At 38.5% G+C, this 23837-nt stretch overlaps 1 protein-coding gene across 1 annotated transcript; it reads right to left on the bottom strand.

Moving 5' to 3' along the window:
- Window positions 1–1869: 1869 nt before the first annotated feature.
- On the bottom strand, window positions 1870–23591 carry LOC101859412 (coatomer subunit beta'). The gene is made up of 20 exons (XM_005099635.3): window positions 23461–23591; window positions 21001–21138; window positions 19733–19819; window positions 19053–19179; window positions 17919–18067; window positions 16482–16628; window positions 14953–15052; window positions 13831–13973; window positions 13082–13281; window positions 12377–12576; window positions 11620–11726; window positions 10995–11138; window positions 10327–10457; window positions 9346–9553; window positions 8689–9014; window positions 7389–7481; window positions 6684–6864; window positions 6068–6199; window positions 4612–4851; window positions 1870–3446 (listed from the first exon to the last, which is right to left on the bottom strand). Exons 1-20 carry the CDS (start codon window positions 23461–23463, stop codon window positions 3408–3410), a joined length of 2895 nt encoding a protein of 964 aa, XP_005099692.1. The 5' UTR covers window positions 23464–23591; the 3' UTR covers window positions 1870–3407.
- Between the last annotated feature and the right edge of the window lie 246 nt (window positions 23592–23837).

Below are 23837 nucleotides of genomic sequence, written 5' to 3'. Positions count from 1 at the left end.
CTAACAAACTGACAAGATCTTTCGCTGTCTGTAGCCGGGTACCCATTCCCACCTGGGTGAAGTGAGGAAAATTCGTGTAAAGTGCCTTTCCCAAGGACACAACGTCGGACCCTTGACGGGATTCGAACCCATGACCTTACGGTTGCGAGTCCGAGAGCCTGAAGTAGGACTTACCAGTCGTGCCATGCCCTCTAGCCATCGGCGTTCAATTTATTCACCTCACTCACACAAGGCGCTTGAGGGGAGACGTTGGTCATTTCCCTTTGGAAGTGCATGTCCCATGCATTTATCATTTCTGTACCAAAGCTGTTTACACTACACAACTTCAGGTCACAAAACCTTCAGAAGTACAGTACATTGTTATAGGTGTACCAAGGCTGTTTACAAACTCATTTTTTTGGGGCTCGAACGATAAAGGTGTAGTACCTGGGAGGTAAACCAAGGTGCAAAAATTATGAGATTGTCAATATTCTATTGGGGGAGGGAGGAGTTGCATGTGTTGAATAGACATGTTGAGGGCGTATCTGTGGCACCAAATATCTTGATTTCTAGCCCAGGCCCTAGCAGTGTTACTCAAGTATGTGAAGACTAAGTTACAAATTACAAGGTTTCTTCTTTGTCCCGCCTAGGCAATAGGCAGCTTTATACTTTATAAAAAAAGGAAACGTTTAGAAGCAACATGTCTTTAGAAATTAAAGGTAAAGAATAAATACGGGGTATTAACTAAAAAAAAACAAAAACCCTTTGATTTTCAAAATGCCTATCCATCAGCAAATCTTGGCCCATTTTTTAAAATGTGATTCATACAGAACAGGCTTTAGTTTTAGTACTAGTTTTATGGCACTTTAACTGCAACACAATTTCTTACAAGTACAAGTGCCCAAGTTTGAGGTATTACTGTAGTTAAGTTTTAGTAGAGGTTTTACGGAGCTCGCAACTGAATAAGGTCATATGAGCGCCAGAAGATTAGAGGTGTTACAAGAGAGTAACAAACATAAAAAAGAAGAAGGGGAGATAAGGACGATATATGTTTGATAGGAAAGAAGAAGCAAGCCACACCAGAGCACCCACCAACCACCCACGAGGTGATACTGAAGAGTTACATACAAATTACAAGAAAAAGAAGGGGGAGAGATAAGTTTAGTTTTAGTAGAGGTTTTACGGCGCTCGCAACTGCATACGGTCATATGAGCGCCAGAAGTTTAGAGGCGTTACAAGAGAGTAACAAACATAAAAAAGAAGGGGGAGATAAGGACGATAGATGTTTGATAGGAAAGAAGGAGCAAACCACACCAGAGCACCCGCCAACCACCCACAGGAGAGATAAGGATGGTAGACATTTGATAGGGAAAGAAGAAGCAAACAACACCACAGCACCCATCAATCAACAAACGACTCGTACAGAACTGTAAACTGTAAAGATTTATACAATAGCAGGAAGATGGGAAGTCAAGGTAGAGCTCAAAGCTAGGTCAAATATCATGTCTCCCTATCATGACAATTACATATATTATTATCCAGCTGGTAATGCCCATCACTGAGTTTTACTTGAGACAGAATGAAAATATTTAAAAAATGTAGTCTATGTTTTTACTGAGGGAGATACAATACCACGGCAGTAAGACAAATACAGGTACGCGATAAAAATTCTCCTCACTACAGAATTGAACTCAGGTCTCCTACATGCAAAAGCAAAGTGTCTATCCACCACACTACAGACACCTTTGTTAATAGAGAGAAACAGAGAAAGAGAACTGTCACCAGCACTTGTCAAATCAACCACTTTTTTAGCTTCCCCTCGGCTCCAGGCAAACAAAGAAACAACAACAAACAAGCATGTAAAAGAAAAAAAAACAGATAAACCAGGGATACTTTCCTCATATTTATTGAAAGTAAAGTACCTTTATCAGTATTCCACTATGCTGAGTTGTAAGAACCAGCTCCTGGCATACTGAGTCCACCATGAACAATATTGTTAGGCAATTCGGCTGCACCTTAGCAGTAGACAATATAATACAAGCACTTCTGATCTTTTTGTGACAAAATAAATCTCATTTAAAAATAAACCTTTGTAAGTGATATTAAACATAATATTTTGAAAAGTCCAGACATTATTCACTGCTGTAACATGTTTACTTGTTCTTTTTCTTCTACATGTAGGCCTATGTATGGGAGTCTACAGACGAAAAAAAGGAAAAAAAAATCAGAAGCACCTGAACTTAAATGGATACCAACCAATGATACCAACATGGCAGTGACTGAGGTCCACAATATCCTGAACATTTTTCACAGTGCTTGAATCCATTTACAAAGAGTTGCCCACATTTTCCCAAATCTCTTCGCAAACATACATGTATTATATTATTAACTTTTGAGAATAGTTTGAGAATAATAACGAACCCTTGGAATGAATCCAATACACGGTAAGATGGGAACATCACTAAGATCATGAACTGTACATTAATATTTACAGTAGGTCCAGATTATATCAATTTGATGAAATCATGGACACACTCAAACTCAAACGAAGACTTTCACCAACTTCAGACAATGACGTACAACCAAAAAAAAAAAAAAAAAAAAGTCATCCAGACACAAGCATGAATGTGTCACACTCCAAGAAATGTCACAGACTACATCATGAGCATGGGACTTTTCAGTTGACCCCAACATGCAGAATGAACCAGCAGGCCCTACTAAAAAAACTTTAACAACAAATACACCACCAGAGCAATATATCACAATTGTCATTTTTTTAATGCAACAACAAAAAGCACATTCACACTTATTTTATCCCACTCACCCTCTGTTCAATAACGGCACCTTTTTATTTTGCAAGACTTTTCTTATAAATTAAAAGAGTGCATTTCTCTCTTCCTCACATAAATAATATTATGTCACTTGTTTGAGCCAAATAACTTAAAAAATTATCTTAGATGATAAAATAATGCATTGTCCGACAATAGACAAGAACATCATAGAATTTTATGGAATCGTACACTTTACCCTGTTCTCACCATACAATAGGAACATCAAGGCCGCAGAAGTGTATTGCTCTGTTGGTAAGATAATATTCTACCATCTTAAAAAAAAACAACCTCCTAACATAGAATTCAAAGAAAATGAACAGATTATAAATTGCATTCGTACCAACATATAAGACACTTTCGCATCAACGACTTGCTTGCCCATTCAACTGAATTGGTCAGTGGTGATCACAAATAGAAACAAATCATTGCCATGACAAACAAAACTAAGAAGTAACTCACAATCGCTACATTCAAACAAGTCAGCCATTTAATACATATGTAGGATAGGATACCAAGTTGTAAAATCAGTAATTGATGAATGGCAGGAGACAAAGATCAATGCAGTGAGAGATAAATCACTGTGGCCCCAGGTGAATACTAGTCTTGTAATAAGTCATCTTCATCAAGGTTCATGTCCTGGTGAACAAAGTCAAAAGAATAATTAATCACAGAGGTAGCATTTTGAAATCGTATCTACAATGGAAATCGCCTACCATCAACTCAGATATGGTTTTCAGAAAAGAGCTAGCAGTAAATGACATTGGCCAGCTTTTCAGATGTGCTGGGCCCAAAATTTTGAAATTGTTCTTACTCTGTGGTATCGGTTGCCATGTACTAAAAAAAGAACTTATTAAAATTGAAATTCTAAATGTAGAAGAAAGTAAAAAAAAAAAAGCATAACAAAGGTACAATTGTTAAATGAAATAACTTTTTTCTCTCTCATAAGTAATTTTGCTTGCTGAGCTTAATACATTTAAACTGGCCGACAGCAAGTTAATCAAGAACAGCATCTACAAAAGGCACAAAAAGGTGGAAAACTTATGCTCCAAGACTCCTCTCAACTTATTTGTTAATCAATAGTAAAAAAAACATCCTTAATTAGTACTCAAATTAATTTGTTTTTCATTGACGTCAGTGTACCAGCTTTTCATGCTTAGTTCAGCCCTTACATAGATCTAAAAGAAAAGGGAAAGAAAAGGTTGGGTGAAACCCTGATTTTGAGCCCCTTGATTTGATCCAACATTAAAATACATGCACAAAAAGAAGTCATTACAATCATGACAACAGTCTCTTTGTATTCAAACTGAAGCGGACAAAGACACCCTCCCCCCCAAGTACCAGTACACTACTTCAAAGAAAATTTGCTTACTTGTAAGTCAACCAACAAAAAAAACTTCCAGTATGGGCCTGTAAGGTCAACACAGTGATTCTTTCAAACAATATTCCAGAGCCCTTTGAGATTTTTGTGCACTGACACTCAAATTGATGGAGCCTAATGATTGTATTCTGGTAGCGCATTGCTGCACATCAGTAGTAAAGTATTTCAGAATGACACTTGTCATTTTGAGGAGGCTGAACTTATTCTGTAAGTTCGATATTTACAAATTTATTCATGGACGTAGCACTTTTTCACATCACAAGCTGACTTGTCCCCATAGTTATATCGGTGTTCGAAACTCTTACCAATTTTTTTCTTCCTTTTAATATTTACATCTCTAATTTTCGTAAACATCAGTAAAGTGGAAAGAAATTTATCTAGAAGGACAGACATCTATAGAAAAAAATTAAAGCTTTCACTTACAGCACCCTCAAGGTCCTCAATATTGACATTTTCAAGATCCAGTTCAAGCTCCTTCTCCAAGTCTTCCACAGACTGCTTGGCAGCTGCTGGAGTCTCTTGTGCTGGTGTTGGTGCTGGCTCAGCAGGTTTGACTGGCGCAGCAGGGGTAGGAGCTGGAGCAGCAGGGGTAGGAGCCAGAGCAGCAGGGGTAGGGGCGGGGGCAGCCGGCGACTGAACTGGTTCTTCTGACTTAACAACAGGCTTGACAAAGGGAAAGAGACAGAAACAAAAGTCAGGAATGTAACTTTTCTTTCTTTATTACATGAAGCAGGAAAATACTTTTGAATTCCAACAAAATGCTGTGTATTCTAAATTTTTTCAAACACAGCATGGCCTCAACTACAATAGTACTGACACAAAAAGAATGACATGTCCAATTTTATTAGCAAAATACAAAATTTCCTCAGCTCACCAGCCTACACTGGTGTAATCAAACCATGCACTCTTGCCTTGAAACTTTCTGACAATTTCAAACATTTGCAATGAAGGAACCAACCTAGATATGGAGCAGAGTTTTAAACCGGTTCAACATCTTTAGAATAAACCCAACTTTACATTGCTATGTCCTGAGTATTTTTTGCTGCATTAAAAAATTCTTTGTTGTATTTGTATTCGTAGGAGTTTTTCGGCACTTGCAACACAATAAGGTCATATAAGTGCCGAAAGAATAGATGTGTTACAAGAGAGTAACATACACAAAAAAAGGAGGCGGAGAGATAAGGACGATAGATGTTTGATAGGAAAGAAAGAGCAAACCACACCAGAGTACCCGCCAACCACCCACTTTGTTGTTTTCCTGTTCCTGAAAAGCCCTGAATTGTTATGACTTTAAGTTACAGGTACCATCACCAAAACTTGTAAACCACATTAGAAATATGCATTAATTTTTTTTAAAAACAGCCAACCCTGTTCATATGAGTTGTATGCTGGTTCTATAATCAAGAACAAATTTGCACTCTGGTCCCCATAAAAACCAAGGAGAGGGTTCAGCACTGAGAGCCCATTCTCACATAGTAAGCGCTCACAGTTCAGGAGCTTAAAGCAAGATTGTTAATTGGTTTTGGTAAGCGCTTGCAACACAATTATGCCATATATGTGCCGAAGATTAGATGCGTTACAAGAGAGTAACAAACACAAAAAAGAGGGAGGAGAGATAAGGACGATATGATGTTTGATAGGAAAGAAGCAGCAGTCCACACCAGAACACCTATCAACCATTCTCGTAGGGAAGATAACAAACACAGGCAAAATGATTATAAACAACATAAACCACCTGCTTTATGATTGTTTAAATTATGAAACCCAACAAATCTTCTGTATGTGAAGTGACTTGTAATTTGATAAGCTCAGCATGGACAGTTTTATAAAGAAAAAAATTGAACAGCTGAAAACACTCAACGTGAGCCTTTCACTTTACCTTCTCAGCCACATCCTCAAAGTCCTCTTCCTCTTCCCCATCTTCGTCATCCCCAATTGGAGCTGCATAGACAAAGCTGCCACTCTCCTCAGCTTGCTTCATTTCTTCAACTGGGTTGCGCTCTGCATTACTCTGTATAGCACATGAGATAGGGGATACAGGATCTTTTTGTAAGATAAAAGTACCGATAAAAAAAACCCAAACAAATGAAGGCAGCCTTTCATGATCGATGTGGAGAAAATTCTTTCAAAAGACCACCTTATTTATAACCTGTGGGAGGTTCAGTCTAACATGACTTCTACCTAAACTATTTAATCATGCAAAAAAAAAATACATTGCAGCATAGCTTTGTACATTGCGCCCAATTCAATATTATCAATAATTGCAGAGGTCCAGTAATTTTTTAACTCAACGACTGCCACGGGTTGTTTTCCATAAGGCAGACACTTCCCTTACTATGGACAATTTCGTCCATTCGCAAGACACCACTACCACTCGGATCAAAATCCTCTTCTTCTTCTTCTCATTCATCCCTCAATGAACAACCCATCCCTCTCATAAATTGGAGAATCATCAAAAGAATATCAAGAAATATGAAAAGGAGAAAGCAACTCACAGTAATCTTGGAGTACGCTGCAGCAGGCAAGACCTTCTCCCTTTGAGGTTTGAGGAACTGCTCTGTCTTGAAGCCATCCCTCAGGCCAGGAAACAAGTTCTCATAATCTGTTGGGTCGGCCAAGGAATCAGCAGACTTTTGGCTAACAGCTGCCACATTCTCCTTCCACAGTGAAACCACTCTAATGGAGGGGGAAAAAACAAAACACAGCATCCAAGTGAGAACTACATGTACTGACATGCAATCTCTACATTATTTTACATCTTTCTAAAAACACCTTTAGTGTTTGTTGGGTAAAAGTTTTACGGCACTTGCAACCATATACAAGGTCATATACAAATGCACAGCCTCTATTCAGATTCTCGTCACTTTTCAAACATGGAGAATGACTGACAGACCATCATTGAAGAAAGAGAAAATAAACATTTTCCTCTTTCCATTGAACATACAGCTCTTTTACATGAGAACAGAACGTATGGTCTTAGTTTCAATTGTGAGCAAATAGAAAAGAAGAAAGAAAAAAAAAGAAGACTAATTTCGATTTATCAAAAAAAACAAAAAACTGTCCAATTTGTCTGGGTGTATCGCAGGCTGTGTATAACAAGTCATGAAGGATATGTTGTTATTTTTAAAAATCAAGACCTACTGTCTGGGAAAATCACTGAAGCTAAAATGTAAAAAAGACAATTTTGATGAGTCACTCACCTTGAGATCTGCGATGGCAGGTAGGTTCTAGCAAAAAATGCTGCCTCTGGAAGTCTGCCAGTGTTGATGAGAATCTCCAAACATTCCTCACACCTAAAATGTATCAACATTTTTGCCTTTAGCAAACCTTATTCAAATGGATTATGTATTTGAATTCAACCTTAAAGTCAAAAGCCGTTGTTAGCTGTACAAGTAAGTGCAAAAATCACTTCCTGAGCTTCAAAGTAAAAATCACAAAAGCATTGTAAGGCAAATCTTTCATATTCTCCCATACCATATCCTCTAGATTACAATTCATAAAGAAGTTCTTAACACATTACACCCTAAGGGCCTGGACGGGAAGTCCATTGTTAGATCCTAAGTAAGGGGAAAGAACCCACCTCCCATGAATACTAGCCTTTAAAAAACACATTTTAAAAATACTAAACAAATTCCAAAAATCCTGAAAAAATAAAAGTTAAAAAGAAAACTGAATGTAGTTTCAGAAAAATATAACTTTATGTATGCGCAAACTGTTGGAAATGTTCTAACTTTAGTTCAATTGGGGTGTCCGACCCGTCACTCTCACTCTCAGCCTCGCGGTCGGGCCCTAGACCTAGATCTAAATTCTATAATTTCTCCGTCTGATCAATCGGAATCGCCCCAAACTCTTCCTACAACGTTTTCATCAAAATCTGAGCCATCTGATTTGTCACATGCTCGTTTTTGCTCAAATCCATCGTTATTTCTGTTTTCGAACTCAATTGTGTCGCTTTTCAACAAGTCGAGGCACCTTCGAAGTGTCGGTAACGCGATCGCACTTCGATCAGCTCTAATACTAACACTACTGGCCCGAAAAATTTCGTTTCGGTATCAAACGAAAGAAGAAACTTTTTGCTATACTATGCAAATCAAAATCCCGGCCCCAGAGTCTCGTCAAGGCGAGACTTTCGTTTCTAAAGACGCTGGGTCGGCGCGGGCGGTTCCGGGCGAGTCAGGGTGGAGCGCGTAAGGGAATTCCCGGGCGATCCCGGGCGAGTTAGGGTGTAATGTGTTAAAGAAATTCAAACTTGCTTCCAGTTTTTCACCCTTTTTAAAAGTCTGCTATTGGTCTTTGAAAATGTTTTAATCCAGCCAACAATATATTTATTGAGAATATCCTATCCTAAGTGCCACTGTCAGCCAGTTTTGATTTCCTGATCAAATTTTGTTCTTCAATCTGCCATAATTTCTTGTGTCGAAAAAACATCCACAAAGCTCCTCTACTTGTTACTCAGAAATTTCAGAAAACAGGTTCTGTAAAAGTTTCTGAAAACATTACCTTCCGAGGACAAAATTAGACAGGAAAGCCACATTGTTCTGTCCTGACTTTCCAGCTGCCTCGCCAAGACGGCCCACCATGTCTTTGTTGCCCGCAGAACTTGCCAGCAGCAAGAGACCACCATAGTCCTGGGCCTGGTGTAGACACTCCTGGGCTAGGCCAAACTCACAGCGGCGTACGGCCAGCTCAGCCAGCTGCTTCCACTTTTGTTCAGACTGGCTTTCTTTGGCCAGATCATACGCTGACCGCAAGTCGCACAGCTGGATGGACAGCTCAAACTTGTGCTCCGGGTCACAGGTGACTGCCATGGCTTGGGACTTGAAGCCCTGAAGATGGGAGAAGGAGAATGACTTACAAATAGAGAATGTCGACCAAAGATGGCATAAGGCAGCTTTGTTGCATTTGAATATGACTATGGCACTTTACTGAATTTCAGTGCTTTACTTTATTTACTCTTTGGGTTAACTTTTCAAGAGTTTTTTTACTGAGGACATATTTAAACAGTATAAAATATCAGTCTGCACAATTAAGGCAGGTGTTGGCTTTTTAAACACATTACCCTTTCCTATCAGAGGTGACCGTACATATCACTAGTCTTTTGAACAAGAGAACAAGCACGTTACCATTTTTCCTTTCAAAGTCAAGACAACACAGTACCTGTTTTTCTAAGAAGTGGGCAACACGTGTCCTCTGTTCACGTGGGACTGTCGGCAACACCTTGTCTGCTGTGTCAAAGTCACGCCTCATGACAGCTGTCTGGTACTCTAGCACGGAGACCAGCAGTGAGAAACTGATGATGTTGAGCTCTTTGTCACCCAAGTACAGGCGGTTGTCCTTGGGGATGTAGCCCAGTAGGTACATAACCCTGAAATAAAATGCACAATCAAGACTAGAAGTGAAAAGAGTATTTTATGTAACAAGTACAAAAAACCAAGACTTCACACTTATTGAGTATAACCTGAACTGAAAGGCCATTCAGGTAACTGCTTTCTCTCCTTAAAAGTGAATTGGGAAAAACTTTATGAACAGGTAACCTGCATTTCAACAATGGTTTATTTACTAAACCTGTAATGGTTTCCTCTCCAGGAGTTAAACATACAAAAGAAGATCCAAATGGATGAAGTAGCGTCAACATTTTGTTGATAAGAAAGCAGATTGTCATCAAACCCTAAATGAGCTTGACCATGTTAATTCGACAGGAAAATCTTAAACTAAAAAAACCCCACCAATTCTTATTCGGTTTTATGATACAAAACAAATTAAATCTATGGTAAGATTGAACAGAAATTACAGAGAGTAAATTTCACTCCGGAAACTATTAACTACACAGTACAGACTCAAAATGAAAAGTTTCCTTGACAAAAGAATTTCCAACCAAATTTCAAGACTATCAAGTACTGGCCCTTTACTCTTTGTGTATATTCTTTTTATCCACAAATGTCCTACTACTTATGCAGGTTCAAGAGAGTGTATATTTTATGGTCTAGTTTCAGCTTGATCCAGCCACTAAAAGTCTTCAGGTTTGCTGGAAGGTCATACTAAAAAAAAAAAAAATTCCCCTCATCATAATCATAACCAGCAAAATGCGGTTCCTTTTCTGAAAAAAATCAACATAGAAACACACTCATGGAAACTTACCTGTCCAGATGAGCAATGGTGACGATTTCTCCTCCCACATAATAGTTGAGACGGTTGACATTGTTGGTGTAGATGAAGCAGTCACCCACCCACAGACCAGTAGACACTGACTCTTCAATTTCTGTCAGTACCTGGAGAGGGAGAGAGCAAGAAACCTCAGTATCCTGAAATTTTCTACCACAATTATGTTTTATTAAGGTTTTCATGGCACTTGCAACTGCATAAGGTCATATGAGCGCCAAGGGGTGGATGTCAACAGAGAAGTCAAAACAGGCATTCAGGCTTACTCTGCTCATCTCTCTAGCTTCAACTGCACAAAAGTCTGGTTCGTTTATCAAGGCACCCCTGAAATAGCAGTTCACAAGAGAGTGACAAACATACAAAAAAAGTAGAGGAAAAATTACTATAGTAAGGATGAGGAAAAAAAAAGCAGCAGTTCCTTTAACTTCCACGTGTTAGCATTATCATAATAGATTTATGTGACCCATCAAGCACATGACTGCTTACTGACAGTACGGGAAACTACTTACTCCCTCCAAAAAATGTCAATGGGAAATTCCACATTAAAAACAAAACAACGTACTTGGAAGAAACACCAAGCTCTTATTCCATATGACAAACAATCCCCCAGCAATAAAATAAAATATCTCTCTCTCTGTTTTACATACCTCAAAGGCATCCTCAACACCATCTTCTGTAACAGCATCTTTGGATTCCTTGGCATTCTCCACAGCCTCTGCGTTGTACTTCAAGATAAAGAATGAATCCTCTGTGGCTATACACACAAGTTCTCCTGTCTCGCTCCAGTAGATCTAGACAAAGGAAAGACAAAGTTTTTTCCCCTACATGCTCCAGGTTTGCTCAGGTACAAACATGAAATTCTCACAACAATCTGTGGATTGTCATAACTATATGACTTAAATAGAAAACTGCATACAAATGTAAGGTTCTTTACAATTCTTACAGGATGGCCAGCAATTACTGGGATAAAATTTAAAAATCCAAAGTATATTATACCGCTAACAATGCTTAAAAGTGAGAAACAAACAAACATGAAGAAGAAATAAACGCGTCTCTGAAATGTAAAATAAATACATTATCCTTGCCCAACAGCTTATTCTTTCAATCCTTCCTTCCAACATTACTTGACTGCAAAACTGAATGTTTACGGTGACTAACAAATCTGCATTATAGTAACACACATTCTCTTCCCAGAAACCTTCATATTAGATACAATCTGTTTAAAAGTGAAAACCAGTGATTTCAAGTAATAATAACAGCTGGAGAACTCACATGTTTTGGAGTGATCTCAATGCGTCGCACGAGCTCAGTGGTTTCCCAGTCATAGAGGGCCAGGCCACTAACAGACCTAACACCCAGCATATTTCCACCATAGATTCCTGAAATTGATTAACACAGAATATCAGATTCAAAGAGCTGAAAAGAGGATTATTTGAGAGGGTAAACTTTTCGTTACGATAACGAAACCTAACAAATTTGTATCATCATGGGTGGGTAAAATCCTTTTTTAAGATATTCTTGGCTCTAATCATATGCAAAACACAGTGGTATGACCATGAATCAAAACAAAATAGGCTGCTAAACTAGGGTTTAAAAAAAACTCATGATAAAGAAATCACGTGCCCATTGTTTGACAAGCTCTTTTTTAGTTTTAGTAAGAGTTTGCAGCACTTGCAACACAATATGGTCATATAAGTGCCGAAGAATAGATGTGTTACAAGAGAGTAACGTACATAAAAAAGAAGGAGGAGAGATAAGGATGATATATGTTTGAAAGGAAAGAAGGAGCAAACCACCCCAGAGCTCCCACTAACCACCCACCGACAAGCTCTGTATCATAACGACAGAAACAACTACACACAATAAACTCTGTTATACTAATCATCTCTTTAATCTACTCATGTATTTCCACAAGCAACTCGACCTTTAAAAGTTACTTTTACTTAAATTCTTTCAAACAAAAGAAACTATCTTTTTTTCCCTCAAGAAAATAAATAATGAACAGAAGACAGAATGAAAAACAATTTACCCTCGGCACCAAAGTCAGGCTTAAAAGACTTTTGCTCTTTGAAGTTCTTGAATATTTTGACGGATGTACTGCCTTCCCTGATGGCATAGACAGAGGAGTCATTGCTCCACACAAACTCTTGTGCAGAACCAAAGGCTTTGTTCCTCAGGGCCATGGCAGTGTAAATAGTGTATTCACCATCTCCACAAACCACAACAAATCTGAAATAAAAAATAAAAAATTAAAGCCGCAGGAACGTTTTCGTAACGTGAACACTTAAAAAATTTCAAAAGTATGTCTATCACCGTTATCTTTTTCTAATTAATTATGAATGTAAATCACCAAAAAATTGCTACTTCAGAAAGTTGGGTTTAAAACATTGACACCTGACATGAAAATTGATACTTATAAAAATATAGGAAAAAAGGTTATGAGAAAATTTGCACCCATTGATTATCGAACATCAGAAATCAGAAGGCAGCTCTTACTTTCAATGACTTGAAAAATGGTCCATATACTATATTCCATTAACTTTAAAAACCATCTTACACATCACCCCGCTATAACAAGACTTTTTCATTGCAATATTTATTTGTCTGTGCTTTCAAAATATTGGATACTGTTGATACCTGAAGCCCAAGCAATTGATTTTCCTCTTTAAAAAAAAATTGTAATAAAGCTGTCTCAGATCACAAATATCCTTGTCAAGGGGCTTCAGCCACACACCTGCCATTGGGATTGTGAGAAATTGTCTGAGGGTAAATCTCACAACTACCCATGTCCTTCACAGCCAGGGACAGGCGTTCCCCGTCCTTGATTTCTTGGTCTCCCATGGTCTTGATGTTGGCTTGCTGAATCTCTGAGTGTTTGGCCCAAATGATTTTGCCAGAAGAGTCCATAGACATGGCAGGCTCCTCTCGACCAAGCTGCAGAGCAAAATAAAACAAAGAAAGATAAGGAAACATTCGAACATGCAGGTGAAAAGAGGGACTTTCATTTTTAGGGACTCAAAAACAATTCAGAGCAATATCTATGATCAATCTTAACTGCTTTTACACCTATGAAAACTGAAATTCTCTAGATTTTTCAAGTTTTGGAAAGTACCCAAAACACATAAACCCATGGGGTAGGGGTTCCAGCCTGTGGAGTTAAAAATTTTTAACTACTAGGTCAAAGCAGACACTTAAGTGGTAACTACTTAAGTGGTAACTAAAGGTAGTTCTCTTCTTCACACAACAGAAAAGGTTTTGTTTACAAGCAAAGAAAATGACTAGTCCGTAAATTTAATACTTCGCAGTCACACAGCCAGCAGTACAAATTACGCCATCTGGTCACCCAGCCAGGAGAGTGACTGCAACTGGCTTCTCGGGCCTGTCGCAGAACTGCGTCAAGTGACCGAGACAGATAATTTTCACCGTCCCATTATTGCGGCAAGTGACCACAAAGAGTTAAAAGGTGATGGGGTGAGGGATCACCTTGATAATGATGCTGCCCTCGTCGTATCCCAAAGCCACATTATTGGAACCCTTCTGACAAGCCACAGTCCATACACGCTCCAGACCATAGTTGAGAGTACTCTCCAGCCTGTACGTATTTGCATGCCAAATGCGCACAGTGCCTGAAACATTAAAATTTGCAACATATTATGTTCAATGTTATGTTTTACTATCAAGACCAAATTGACGTTGTAGAAACAGAATAATAAGGAAGACTTATGTTACACAGCAGGATCCTGAGAGCTACACCAGCGGGGACTTCTGTCCCTGGCAGGTTCTACCAAGCTGGCCTGGTCGCCGGGGGAGCGGCCTGACAAAATGTATTCACCAGCTGCAGGAGATCGGGGTGGTCTTCCTTAGCAGCAAAGTCTATAGTGGGGCAGAGAGTAGAGATAGGTATCTCAAGAAATTTGAATGGTCTCGAGGTACGATAGCAAGGTGTGTGGCTCACTAGGGCATGTCAAAACCCAAAAGACGATTGTGGCCAGCCACCGTGGAAAAGGTGGGGAACTTACTGAGTACTACCTAACAAAATGTAATGCCCGAAGAAACAAAACAAACCCTGCTGAACAAAATAAAATGTAGAAAAATACAATACCATGGCCACTTAAAACAACACGAGACCATTGTGAAAGAGGTGCTTGAGGGAAAGATGTGGGGCAGGCGAGCCAGAGGAAGACAAAGAAAAACATGGATGGACAACATAAGGACATGGACTGGCCTGGATATGGCAGAAAGTGCAACGGCAGCTCACGACCGTGAAAGATGAAAGGTCATTACACGCCAACCTCTGAGTGAGAGATGACACAGGTATCCAGGTATATTATACAGTTATGAAAATAGTTCTCCACCAAAAGTAGCTATTTGGTTACTGTATTAAGCAAAAATAACTTAAAAATTCAATTAAGTTAGAGGTAATAATTTTATGCAGTACAGTTGTTTTTTTCTGAAATAACAAAAGATGTTTTTCATGTCTACATAAAATGTCCCTAACGTCTACTTTCTTGCATGTCCATCAAACAATAATGCAGCATACAAACACATAAAAAATCTCACTGAACCTTCTACTCCTTTTTCCTCTACTGGTTGGTACCCACTCACCATCTTCTGATCCTGTCAGGATAATGGGGAGAGTGGGGTGAAATGCCACTGTAGCAACATTCTGGGCATGTCCCTCCAATGTCTGCACACACATCTTGTTCTGAAGTGAAAAGACAATTTTAAAATTAATTATTTAGAAACATGGTTGCCTATCATGATTTTTAAAAAGTGTTTACAGAGCCAAAATTTCTCCCATAAACGAGGTTATTACGAGTACAAAAACATTGCAAAAACTTTGGAAGAGGATATTTTTTATGTTTCATTACTTAGCAAAGTTCTAGGAAATTTGCAATTACATTCAACAAACCAGTACAAACCCTCCATGTAACATCCTGGCTCTCTGGAGACTAAAACCAACAAGACTTTAAGCACTTAGAACAGTATGCAGAGACCACTGCAATAACTGAACTTTATGTGATTTCACACATGTTTATTTGTTCCAGTAAAGAAAAAAAAAAAAGGCTCCCTTTTCTGAGTTCCCAAGTCTAATGTAACTCGACTGTAGGCTTGAGACTTCTCCTTAACCTCCACAGCCTGATGTTTTAACTCACTTGCGACTGGGCCCTTTCACCAGTCACAAGCGTTGAAGACTGGCGTTTTTGGGGTATTTCAATAAATCACCACAACTCTCAGAATTACCCTATTGTAATTATTTTTTGACACAGTAAGTAACATTCAACCTTAATCTAATACAAAAAACCACAGTTGTCTAAGTTTAATACTTTAATTTGTATGATTTTTTAAAAATTGGCATGAATTTGATTTTCCAAAAAGTTTCCAGAGACGTGACAAGGGGAATGAAATTCACTACAACAACAAAAATAAAAGTTCAAAGTGTTCTGGTTTGATTTGTATACATGTGCGAGTGTTTGGTGAATATATAAAAGCTGGTCTGTGCATTGATTCAGACCCATACACTGAAAATACATAGACAGATGTACGGCACGGCGTTGTGATTTCGTTGCGCGAAAAACAACACCGGTACTAGTGCTAGATCTAGCCCTAGAACTACGACTCGGGCCGTGTTCAGGTACATATCCAGGATCCTAACTATTAGACACATCATATTCTGAGACACTAAAACTAGTAAAACGTACAGAAGTATAGAAAACGGCGAAATTATGTGATTCTGGTTCATGCGACTTCTTCGACCGTTACTACGACGCGACTGTTGGATTACTATGAGCTGTATAGAAAAAAACAAAGCGCGAGTTCCGGTCTGTTCAACCCCAGTTGGGGTCACTGTCCTTCACCTTCAATAACTTAAAAACTACTGGCCCCAGAGATACGAAACGAAGTCTAAGTAGCTCAGGCTTGGCCAAACAAGGGTACGAGGCGGGTCTCGCGATCCGTGCGTGATTTGTAGAGCGAAAAAAAAATTCCAAAGTTGGTCACGCAGGGCTTGTGTGACCCGTCTGAAGTGAGTTAACTTACATAAGACTTATTCACCCTCATACTGAACAATACATGAAGCCACCACAAAGAGACTCACTTATGCTTTTTCGTTGTCAGTAAGTAATTTGATTTACCTGATAGTCCCAGATCTTGACAAGTCTGTCGTCAGCTCCAGAGATGAGGTACGGCTTGTCTCCCCAGCAGTAGTAGTCTACACAGTTGGCTCCTTTCTCATGACCTTCCAGTGTGAAGTTTGGGGTTGGAGACCCTAGTTGCCACACCTAGCATGTCAAGATTTATATAGTGATCATTTTATCAAATTAGTCATTTTATGTTTGACTCCCATAGATCAGATTAAAGGTGATATGACATAAATGTGATACTGGGCACTAGAGGCTTGACATATATGTGATACTGGGCACTAGAGGGTTAATAAACTATCTCTCGTTGGTAAAAATTTGCCATAGCCAAGTAAAATGTAAATAGAAACACCTATTTAGAATTATTGTTCTGTCTCATCACTCGTTCATGCTTTACTAAGACAGACTAAAGAATTCGGTTTGTGAGCGCCAGAAGATTAGAGGTGTTACAAGAGAGTAACAAACATTAAAAAAAAAGAAGGGGAGATAAGGACGACAGATGTTTGATAGGAAAGAAAAAGCAAACCACACCAGAGCACCCGCCAACCACCCACTAAAGACTACAGAATAGAAGCGAACTAAATAAAAAGGTTCACTTCACATGAAGTACATAGAAAGATTCGTACATCAGTCAAATAAGCATGGTTGATTATATTAACACCTCTCTCCTCTTACCCACCATACACAAACACAGACACATAAGCAAAGACAATACGTAATTTCAGGAATGTCAGTGTAATCTGTCAGCCCTCCAACCACCACCACACACACACAACATGAACATTTGAGGAATATCAATAAAATCAGAATTTATTACTTCCCTTAAACAAAAAAACAACACAAAAAAAAAAAAAAGAAGAGAGAGGGGTACCGTGCTGCCATTGACGCTTTCAACAACAGAACACAAATTAAAATACATATAATGTGAGGCAGCGTGGTGAAATCAGGCACTCGTCAAAATAATGAAAGTGAAGAAACTGGCATTTTTCCGCAGGTTTCTGAATTTTATCGAATTTTTGTTTTTTGTCTGAAAACCTTTTATGCCCATTAAAGAACACATTTCTGTGTGTATTTTTACTGAAAAACGTTGAATAAAGGCATAAAAGATGTAAATTTTAAGTTTTCATGGACTCTCGAGCTATGGAAATAACTAAACTTTGGCAGCCATTTTCTCGTTAATCTTACCTCTGAAACCATGCGATCCCCACCTCCTTCAATTTCCAATATCTCAACTGGTATCCAAGATATGGATATTTCTGTAATTGAAAGCAGCCCAAATAGACAGCCTTTAAGGTGATACCAATAACTCCATACGCCAAAAAATTGACGATCGCCTGATTCCGTCATGTCCTAACACATATATTGAAAATATTATGTGACATTTTGCCAGTGAGCAGCAGTAAGTTGTGTAATGACATGTTTCCTTCTCACCTTGATGGTTCTGTCAAGAGAGGCACTGGCAAACTGGTTATTGTCCTTTGGGTTGATAACGATCTGCATGACGTAGTGTGTGTGTCCCTCAAACACTTGGGTGCAGGTCCACTTTTTGTCCCAGTCCCACAGCTTGATCAGCATGTCATCTGGGGAGACATTTGTTTCAGTAGGAGTTTTACGGCACATGCAACACTTGCATTAGGTCATATTAGTGCTGAAGATCACAGGTGTTATAAGAGGGTAACAAACACAAAAAAAGGAGGAGAGGAGGATAGTAGATGTTTGATACCCACAGCACTCACACCAACCACCCACATTGGGAGACAAAGCAACAGTTCAGGGAACTAAGTCACAACACACTGTTCAATGATCAGTGACAAGAAAAACAAAATAATCCAACATAAAGCCAACTCAAAAGAGATAGGGTTACAGAAAAAAACAACCCAACCCGATTCCAAATTCATATGAAGGAGATTCTAAGGTCCACCATTCTATCCAAATGGAGAGAAGCTTAAACATTGACAACTTGCACTTTGAAAATATTCCTTTCCCTGCTAATGAAAACATGGGATAATTAATATTATAGTTAGGTGTATGTGCAGGGAAAATAATGGTCTAAAATTGCATGGGTGGAAGCCAGCATGAGCAAAAGTAGTGGGCATCATATCTTCTTAATTCATGATCTAATAGTACTGCCATCAGCTTAACTTTCTACGTGCAAACGCTTCATGTCCATCTTATTGTTACTTATTGTAAAAAGCTGTCCAGAATATATTTTGATTTACTGATTTCTTTTCTTCAAAGTAGATACATCTCAAATATCTGTGCCAACTTCCACAGCAGTAAGTTTATAAATAAAACTTAAGCATTAAAACAAAGGAAATATATTGAGTGGACCCAGACACCCCCCACCAAACAGCAGCATGTCATTATTTCATTTTAAAGTACTCTTTAAAATTTTGATCATAAAGGAATCAAATTAAAAGCCACTGGAACAAAAAAGCAACTTAAAAAATAAAATTTCCTTCTGACATTAACACGCACAAAAATCTATTTGATTTTTTAAATTCTCTTTTGCATAAAAGGTAAACAATGATCATGAGCATAAAAAAATGAATTGTAAATACTCACCACTGCTGGTGAGGATAAATGGTTGAGTGGGGTGAACAGCAATAGAGCGCAAATAATCAGAATGTGCCTCAAACTGGTGGACTCTCTCCAGTGTGTTGTAATTAAACACACGGACATGCATGTCATCCTGTAGAATAAACAAAATAAGAGGAAAAAATGTTATACCATAGCGCAAAACAAAATACAAAATAAATCGATTAAAAAAATTAAAAACCTTTTGAGAATAAAAAAATGAACGTAAGCCAAAGTCTATAAAACCACACCTCCTGAGGTGACTTTCTTCCTCCGTAACTTCATATAGCTTGCCTTTCCAACCCCTTCACCACAGACAAAAGAGGAACCGATGACTTCCTCACAATGCAGAAAGATTAAACAAAGGTTTTCTTTTCACATACATTTTTTTGTTGTACTTCTGGGCTGTTATTATTATTTGAGCCAAACACTATATTAAACAGTCGTACTTTTTTTGGGGGGGGGGTTAAATATGCAACTTCAGTTTAATCACACATTAAGAAATAAAAGTAACATGAAATTCACTTATACCTACATGAAATGAATCATGAATGAGACTTTCACCCCTCTTCTCCATTTTTTTACAGAACATAGAAGTTTGAAAAACAACATGATAAAATCCAATGAATGTCCACAAAACAATATCAGATATGTGAATCAACACTTACAGAGCCCGATAAGACCCAGTTCTTTCTCGCAACAAATTTTGCTGCTCTGACAGGCAGGTCACAAACTTCAAATGACTTGATCAGTTGCTGAAATAGAAACAATGCTGAATATCAAAACACAAAATTCACGTGATGAAGAAAAGTTTGCCCTCAATCACTAGCTTTTGGCCGAGGGCATTATATATGCAGATGACAGAAAACCACACACTGCATGTTATTTTAAAAAATACATCAGGTACAAATTGCATCAACGTCACGGAAATCATATCTATACATGATGCGAAAAATACTTTTCATGCTAAAAAAGCAAAGAATAATGATACATCAATCATTACATAAGAACAACAGAAATTAAAGGAGAATCTAACAGTAAAGGGACAGTTTTAAATGATAAGGTTTATAAAATAGATAAAATGAAGTTGAAGAGAGATAATATTCTTTTTTTCCTGAAATTCCAAGAGTAAAAATAAAAGCACATAAATAAGAATAAATTACAATATATTCCACTTATATCGACAGCCGATGTATCAACATTTTGACATATCGACATATTTTCCAATTAGGAAATTTTTCCTTCAATACCTTCACTAAACAATTTCTCTTATATCAACTTTTTTTTGGGCCCACTCTGCTCTATCGACCTGCTTCCTGGGTACCTGGCGAAGCCCACGAACATAAATGGGGGGAAAAGCCATGCTAACAGTCAATGCATTAGTTCTTCATCAAGTCCGCATACCCGCCAAGTAACCTATTCGGCACACCAGGCCTTAGTAGGTTATGTAGGGCCTACACAGTGTAGTCTCCAAAACAGTACAGTTCCCCCAGAGGTGAGCGTCTCGCGCACTGGGCATCACCTCTCTACCCCCACTCCCGATCGCACAGTTCCCTTCCCCATCCCATTCTCAGTCTGTCGCTGGCAAGTGCCACGGTCAGTTAGTCAGTGCCTCGCCTTTCCATTTCCCCCAGCAAGCTGATATAAACAAGCCTTACAAGGCTGCTATTACAACAAAGTTTGCGCTGGTGTGTAGTGTGAGCCTCGCGTTGCTCGGTATTCGGTACCGTAACTCCAACACGTGTGTTGTGTAAGAATCAAGAGAAGCAACCAGCATAAAAAAGTTGTGTTGTCTTTTTACAGCTGACCTCCATATATTTCTTCCTCTTTGGCTTTATATTTTCATTATCATCATTTTTATATATCGACATCAAATCCACTTTCAAAAGCATGTCGACATAAGTGGATTATACTGTATTATAAAAGCAAAAATTACCTGAGACTCAAAATTCCAAATGTGTATGTTGCCATTGTACAAACTTGCCAGCATCCATGGCTCTGAAGGATGCAAATCAACACTCTTCACCCTGTCAGACCTGGCAGACAACTTGCGTTTGATGTCAAGTCTCAGAGGCTGAAATTGAAACAGCATGATATTGATACTACTACAGTTGCTAAGATAAAAAAAACATTACCCCAATGTCTTGTAAAAATTTGTAAGCATTATAACCATTACTCACTGACTCCATTTAAATTATATATACTATCCATATTAAGTTATCACCTTAAATTAGGTTGTTTTCGTTTGATATAGTTCAGATGAAAACCATCAAATATTTCAAAAATTTAATTTGTGACGAATGTAAAGTCAATATTCATGTAAAACAGATAAAAATGATCAAGAAAAGGGCTTATATTACTTGAGCATTACTTGAATTACCTGAGCATTAGACCCCAGTGAAAGTAAAATAATACCTAATGGAGTAATGGAATTAACAGTGAATGTTCAATGACCACAGGCTAGACTATTTAACATCAGACACACACACAACATAGATCTAGATTAGCCAAGTCCACAGAAGGACTTCCATAACGAGCGACCACCCCAACAAACACAATAAAGAAGAGACCTAACCCTGACCCTATTCCCAAACCAAACCCTCTATTCTATACTCTATTTCATAATGGTCGCTCATTACGGAATTTCTCCCAAGCCCATACCACAGAAGTCCCCGCCTAATAAGACAGCACTGTCATTATTTGAATGAGCTAATGATAGGAAAAGGGGTGAGAATAATATTATATTGTTATTCTCACCCCGGATGAGAAGAGAATAAAATGAATATTATTCTCACCCGGTCTGAGAATGCAATGGATTTTTATTCTTAGGCCTACCTGGGTGTTGAGAAAAGGTAGGCCTACATGTATGCAAATAGGATGATAGAAAAAATAATTTGTGAAATGTAAGAGTGACTGTTCGTGATCGGCCCCACAACGCTGGCCGATTTTTCTAGGCTCCCATGGGGATTGTTATTGTTTCATTTTTAAAAATCTTGAGAGCATGCACGCATATCTTCACCAAAACCCTAGACAAGTGTATATTCTAAATTCAGAAAGGAATTCACTAGCCACAGTAGTATGTTCTTAAAAATAATAGCCTTAACTGAAAGCTATTTAATGAAATAATGTTAGTAATAGTTTGTTTACAACAAAAAAAACATTTTATCCCTAACAGAACCCACAATTATTTTTAAGGCACGCAGTGCCTTAACCCTAGGCTTATTTTTTTCTTAATTTTGAATGGTTAAACCATTCAAGAGTAAAAATTTTCCATTACAGAACCAATAAATAGCAACAAAAGGTGACACTATTTGCTCAAAAGATAAGGTTTTCCCCCAAATTGACAACAGTCGCCTCCCGCGCTCGAGAGCTGGCCCGCCCGTTGGCGATTTTAGTCGCCTCACGTGCTCAGCGGAGTGAGAGAGGGAGGCAAGTTTCGTCGCCTGGAGCGCTTAGTTTAGTGACAGGGGTCCTATGAGTATGATCAAAGATACTATTATACTAGGCCCTATCTTTGCTTTGATGCCCGAAACAAAATAAAAAGGGCAGAAACGAAAAAAAAAACAGGTGAGAATTGTAGGCGGCTGTTATTCTCACCCAGGGTGAGAATAGTATCAATTTTATTCTCACCCCGGGTGAGAATAATATCCTGTTTATCCTCACCCCAGGCTTCAGGGACTGGTGCAAGAATGAGAATCAATATAAACAAAAGAAAACGAGTTCTAAGACAGTAACTTACTGCTAAGAGCTAGAAGACAAAGTGTCACAAAGACAAGAGAGAGAATACTACAACTACGATCAGTCACCTAGAATCTAGAATCTAGATCTAGATCTAGATCTAGATTTACCCACTCTACTAAGACAAAGACTAGTGGGCCATGGGCTTGGCCTATCATCACAGTCATGAAATGGCTATTTCTTTGAGGGTGATTGACTAATAATCTAAACTAAGAACTAAGTATTTTATGGACACTGGCACGGTGGTGACATGGGGCTCCGACGTTTCTGCTTTTACTTCTGACGAGGTGACGATTGTCAACAAAACACAGCCAACACGATTTAGGTAAGCATGGATGGAGTAGCACTTACTGTTAGGTAGTGAAGACTTTGTTTCTCACCCCATCTTTTATCTATTAAAAATTAAATGACAAAAACTAAAACGAAACCAGTCTCCAGTGCAACCGTAGTATTAAAATTTGGCGGCGATCTAACATTGTATTATAGAGTTGTGTATCATGTATGAAACGATGGATGGGAGTTGCCATTATTTGGTGACATTTCCGATTTCGCCAAGCCGGCGCCAAGGCAAGAGTCTATTTCCACCGCTATTCTATGATTCATGTGTAATAAATGGAATCCACATCCAAAACCAGAAGCATGCAGTATTCTCGCTCACCATCGTGACTGTGAAAATTAACTCCAATGGACAAATGAGTTCAAAAGTTCCAACGACTTCTGGTTCAACGTTTTCACGGTGGATCTGTTGACTGCAATACTTTTACGTGGCCCAGGCCAATGCGCATGCGTTAAGGAAGTGCTCTTCTGTGTAGAAGGACATTTTATACCCCATGAAAATGATCCGTACAGCAAAAATGTTCGATCTTGCTCAAGGAGCTTATTGGCTTATTGTTACCTCCGTGATCTTGCTACATAATAACACATAAACAACGAACCAAGCTTCTAACTGCGTATTCAGACGGGCGGGAATCGCAAACCAATAATCTAATTCAAGACAGCCAGCCAATGAAATATACAGTTCAAACTGAAATTAAC

The sequence above is a fragment of the Aplysia californica genome, unplaced genomic scaffold, assembly GCF_000002075.1.
Source record: "Aplysia californica isolate F4 #8 unplaced genomic scaffold, AplCal3.0 scaffold00220, whole genome shotgun sequence".
Taxonomy (NCBI): Eukaryota; Metazoa; Mollusca; class Gastropoda; order Aplysiida; family Aplysiidae; genus Aplysia; species Aplysia californica.
This window is presented reverse-complemented; position numbering and strand designations above follow the sequence as displayed.

Coding starts and splice junctions, on each gene's coding strand:
- LOC101859412 (XM_005099635.3), bottom strand. Junction 16,629..17,918: donor CTCTTGACAGAACCATCAAG/GTGAGAAGGAAA, acceptor TTGACATGCTAG/GTGTGGCAACTAGGGTCTCC. Junction 9,554..10,326: donor ACCATTGCTCATCTGGACAG/GTAAGTTTCCAT, acceptor ATTTTATTTCAG/GGTTATGTACCTACTGGGCT.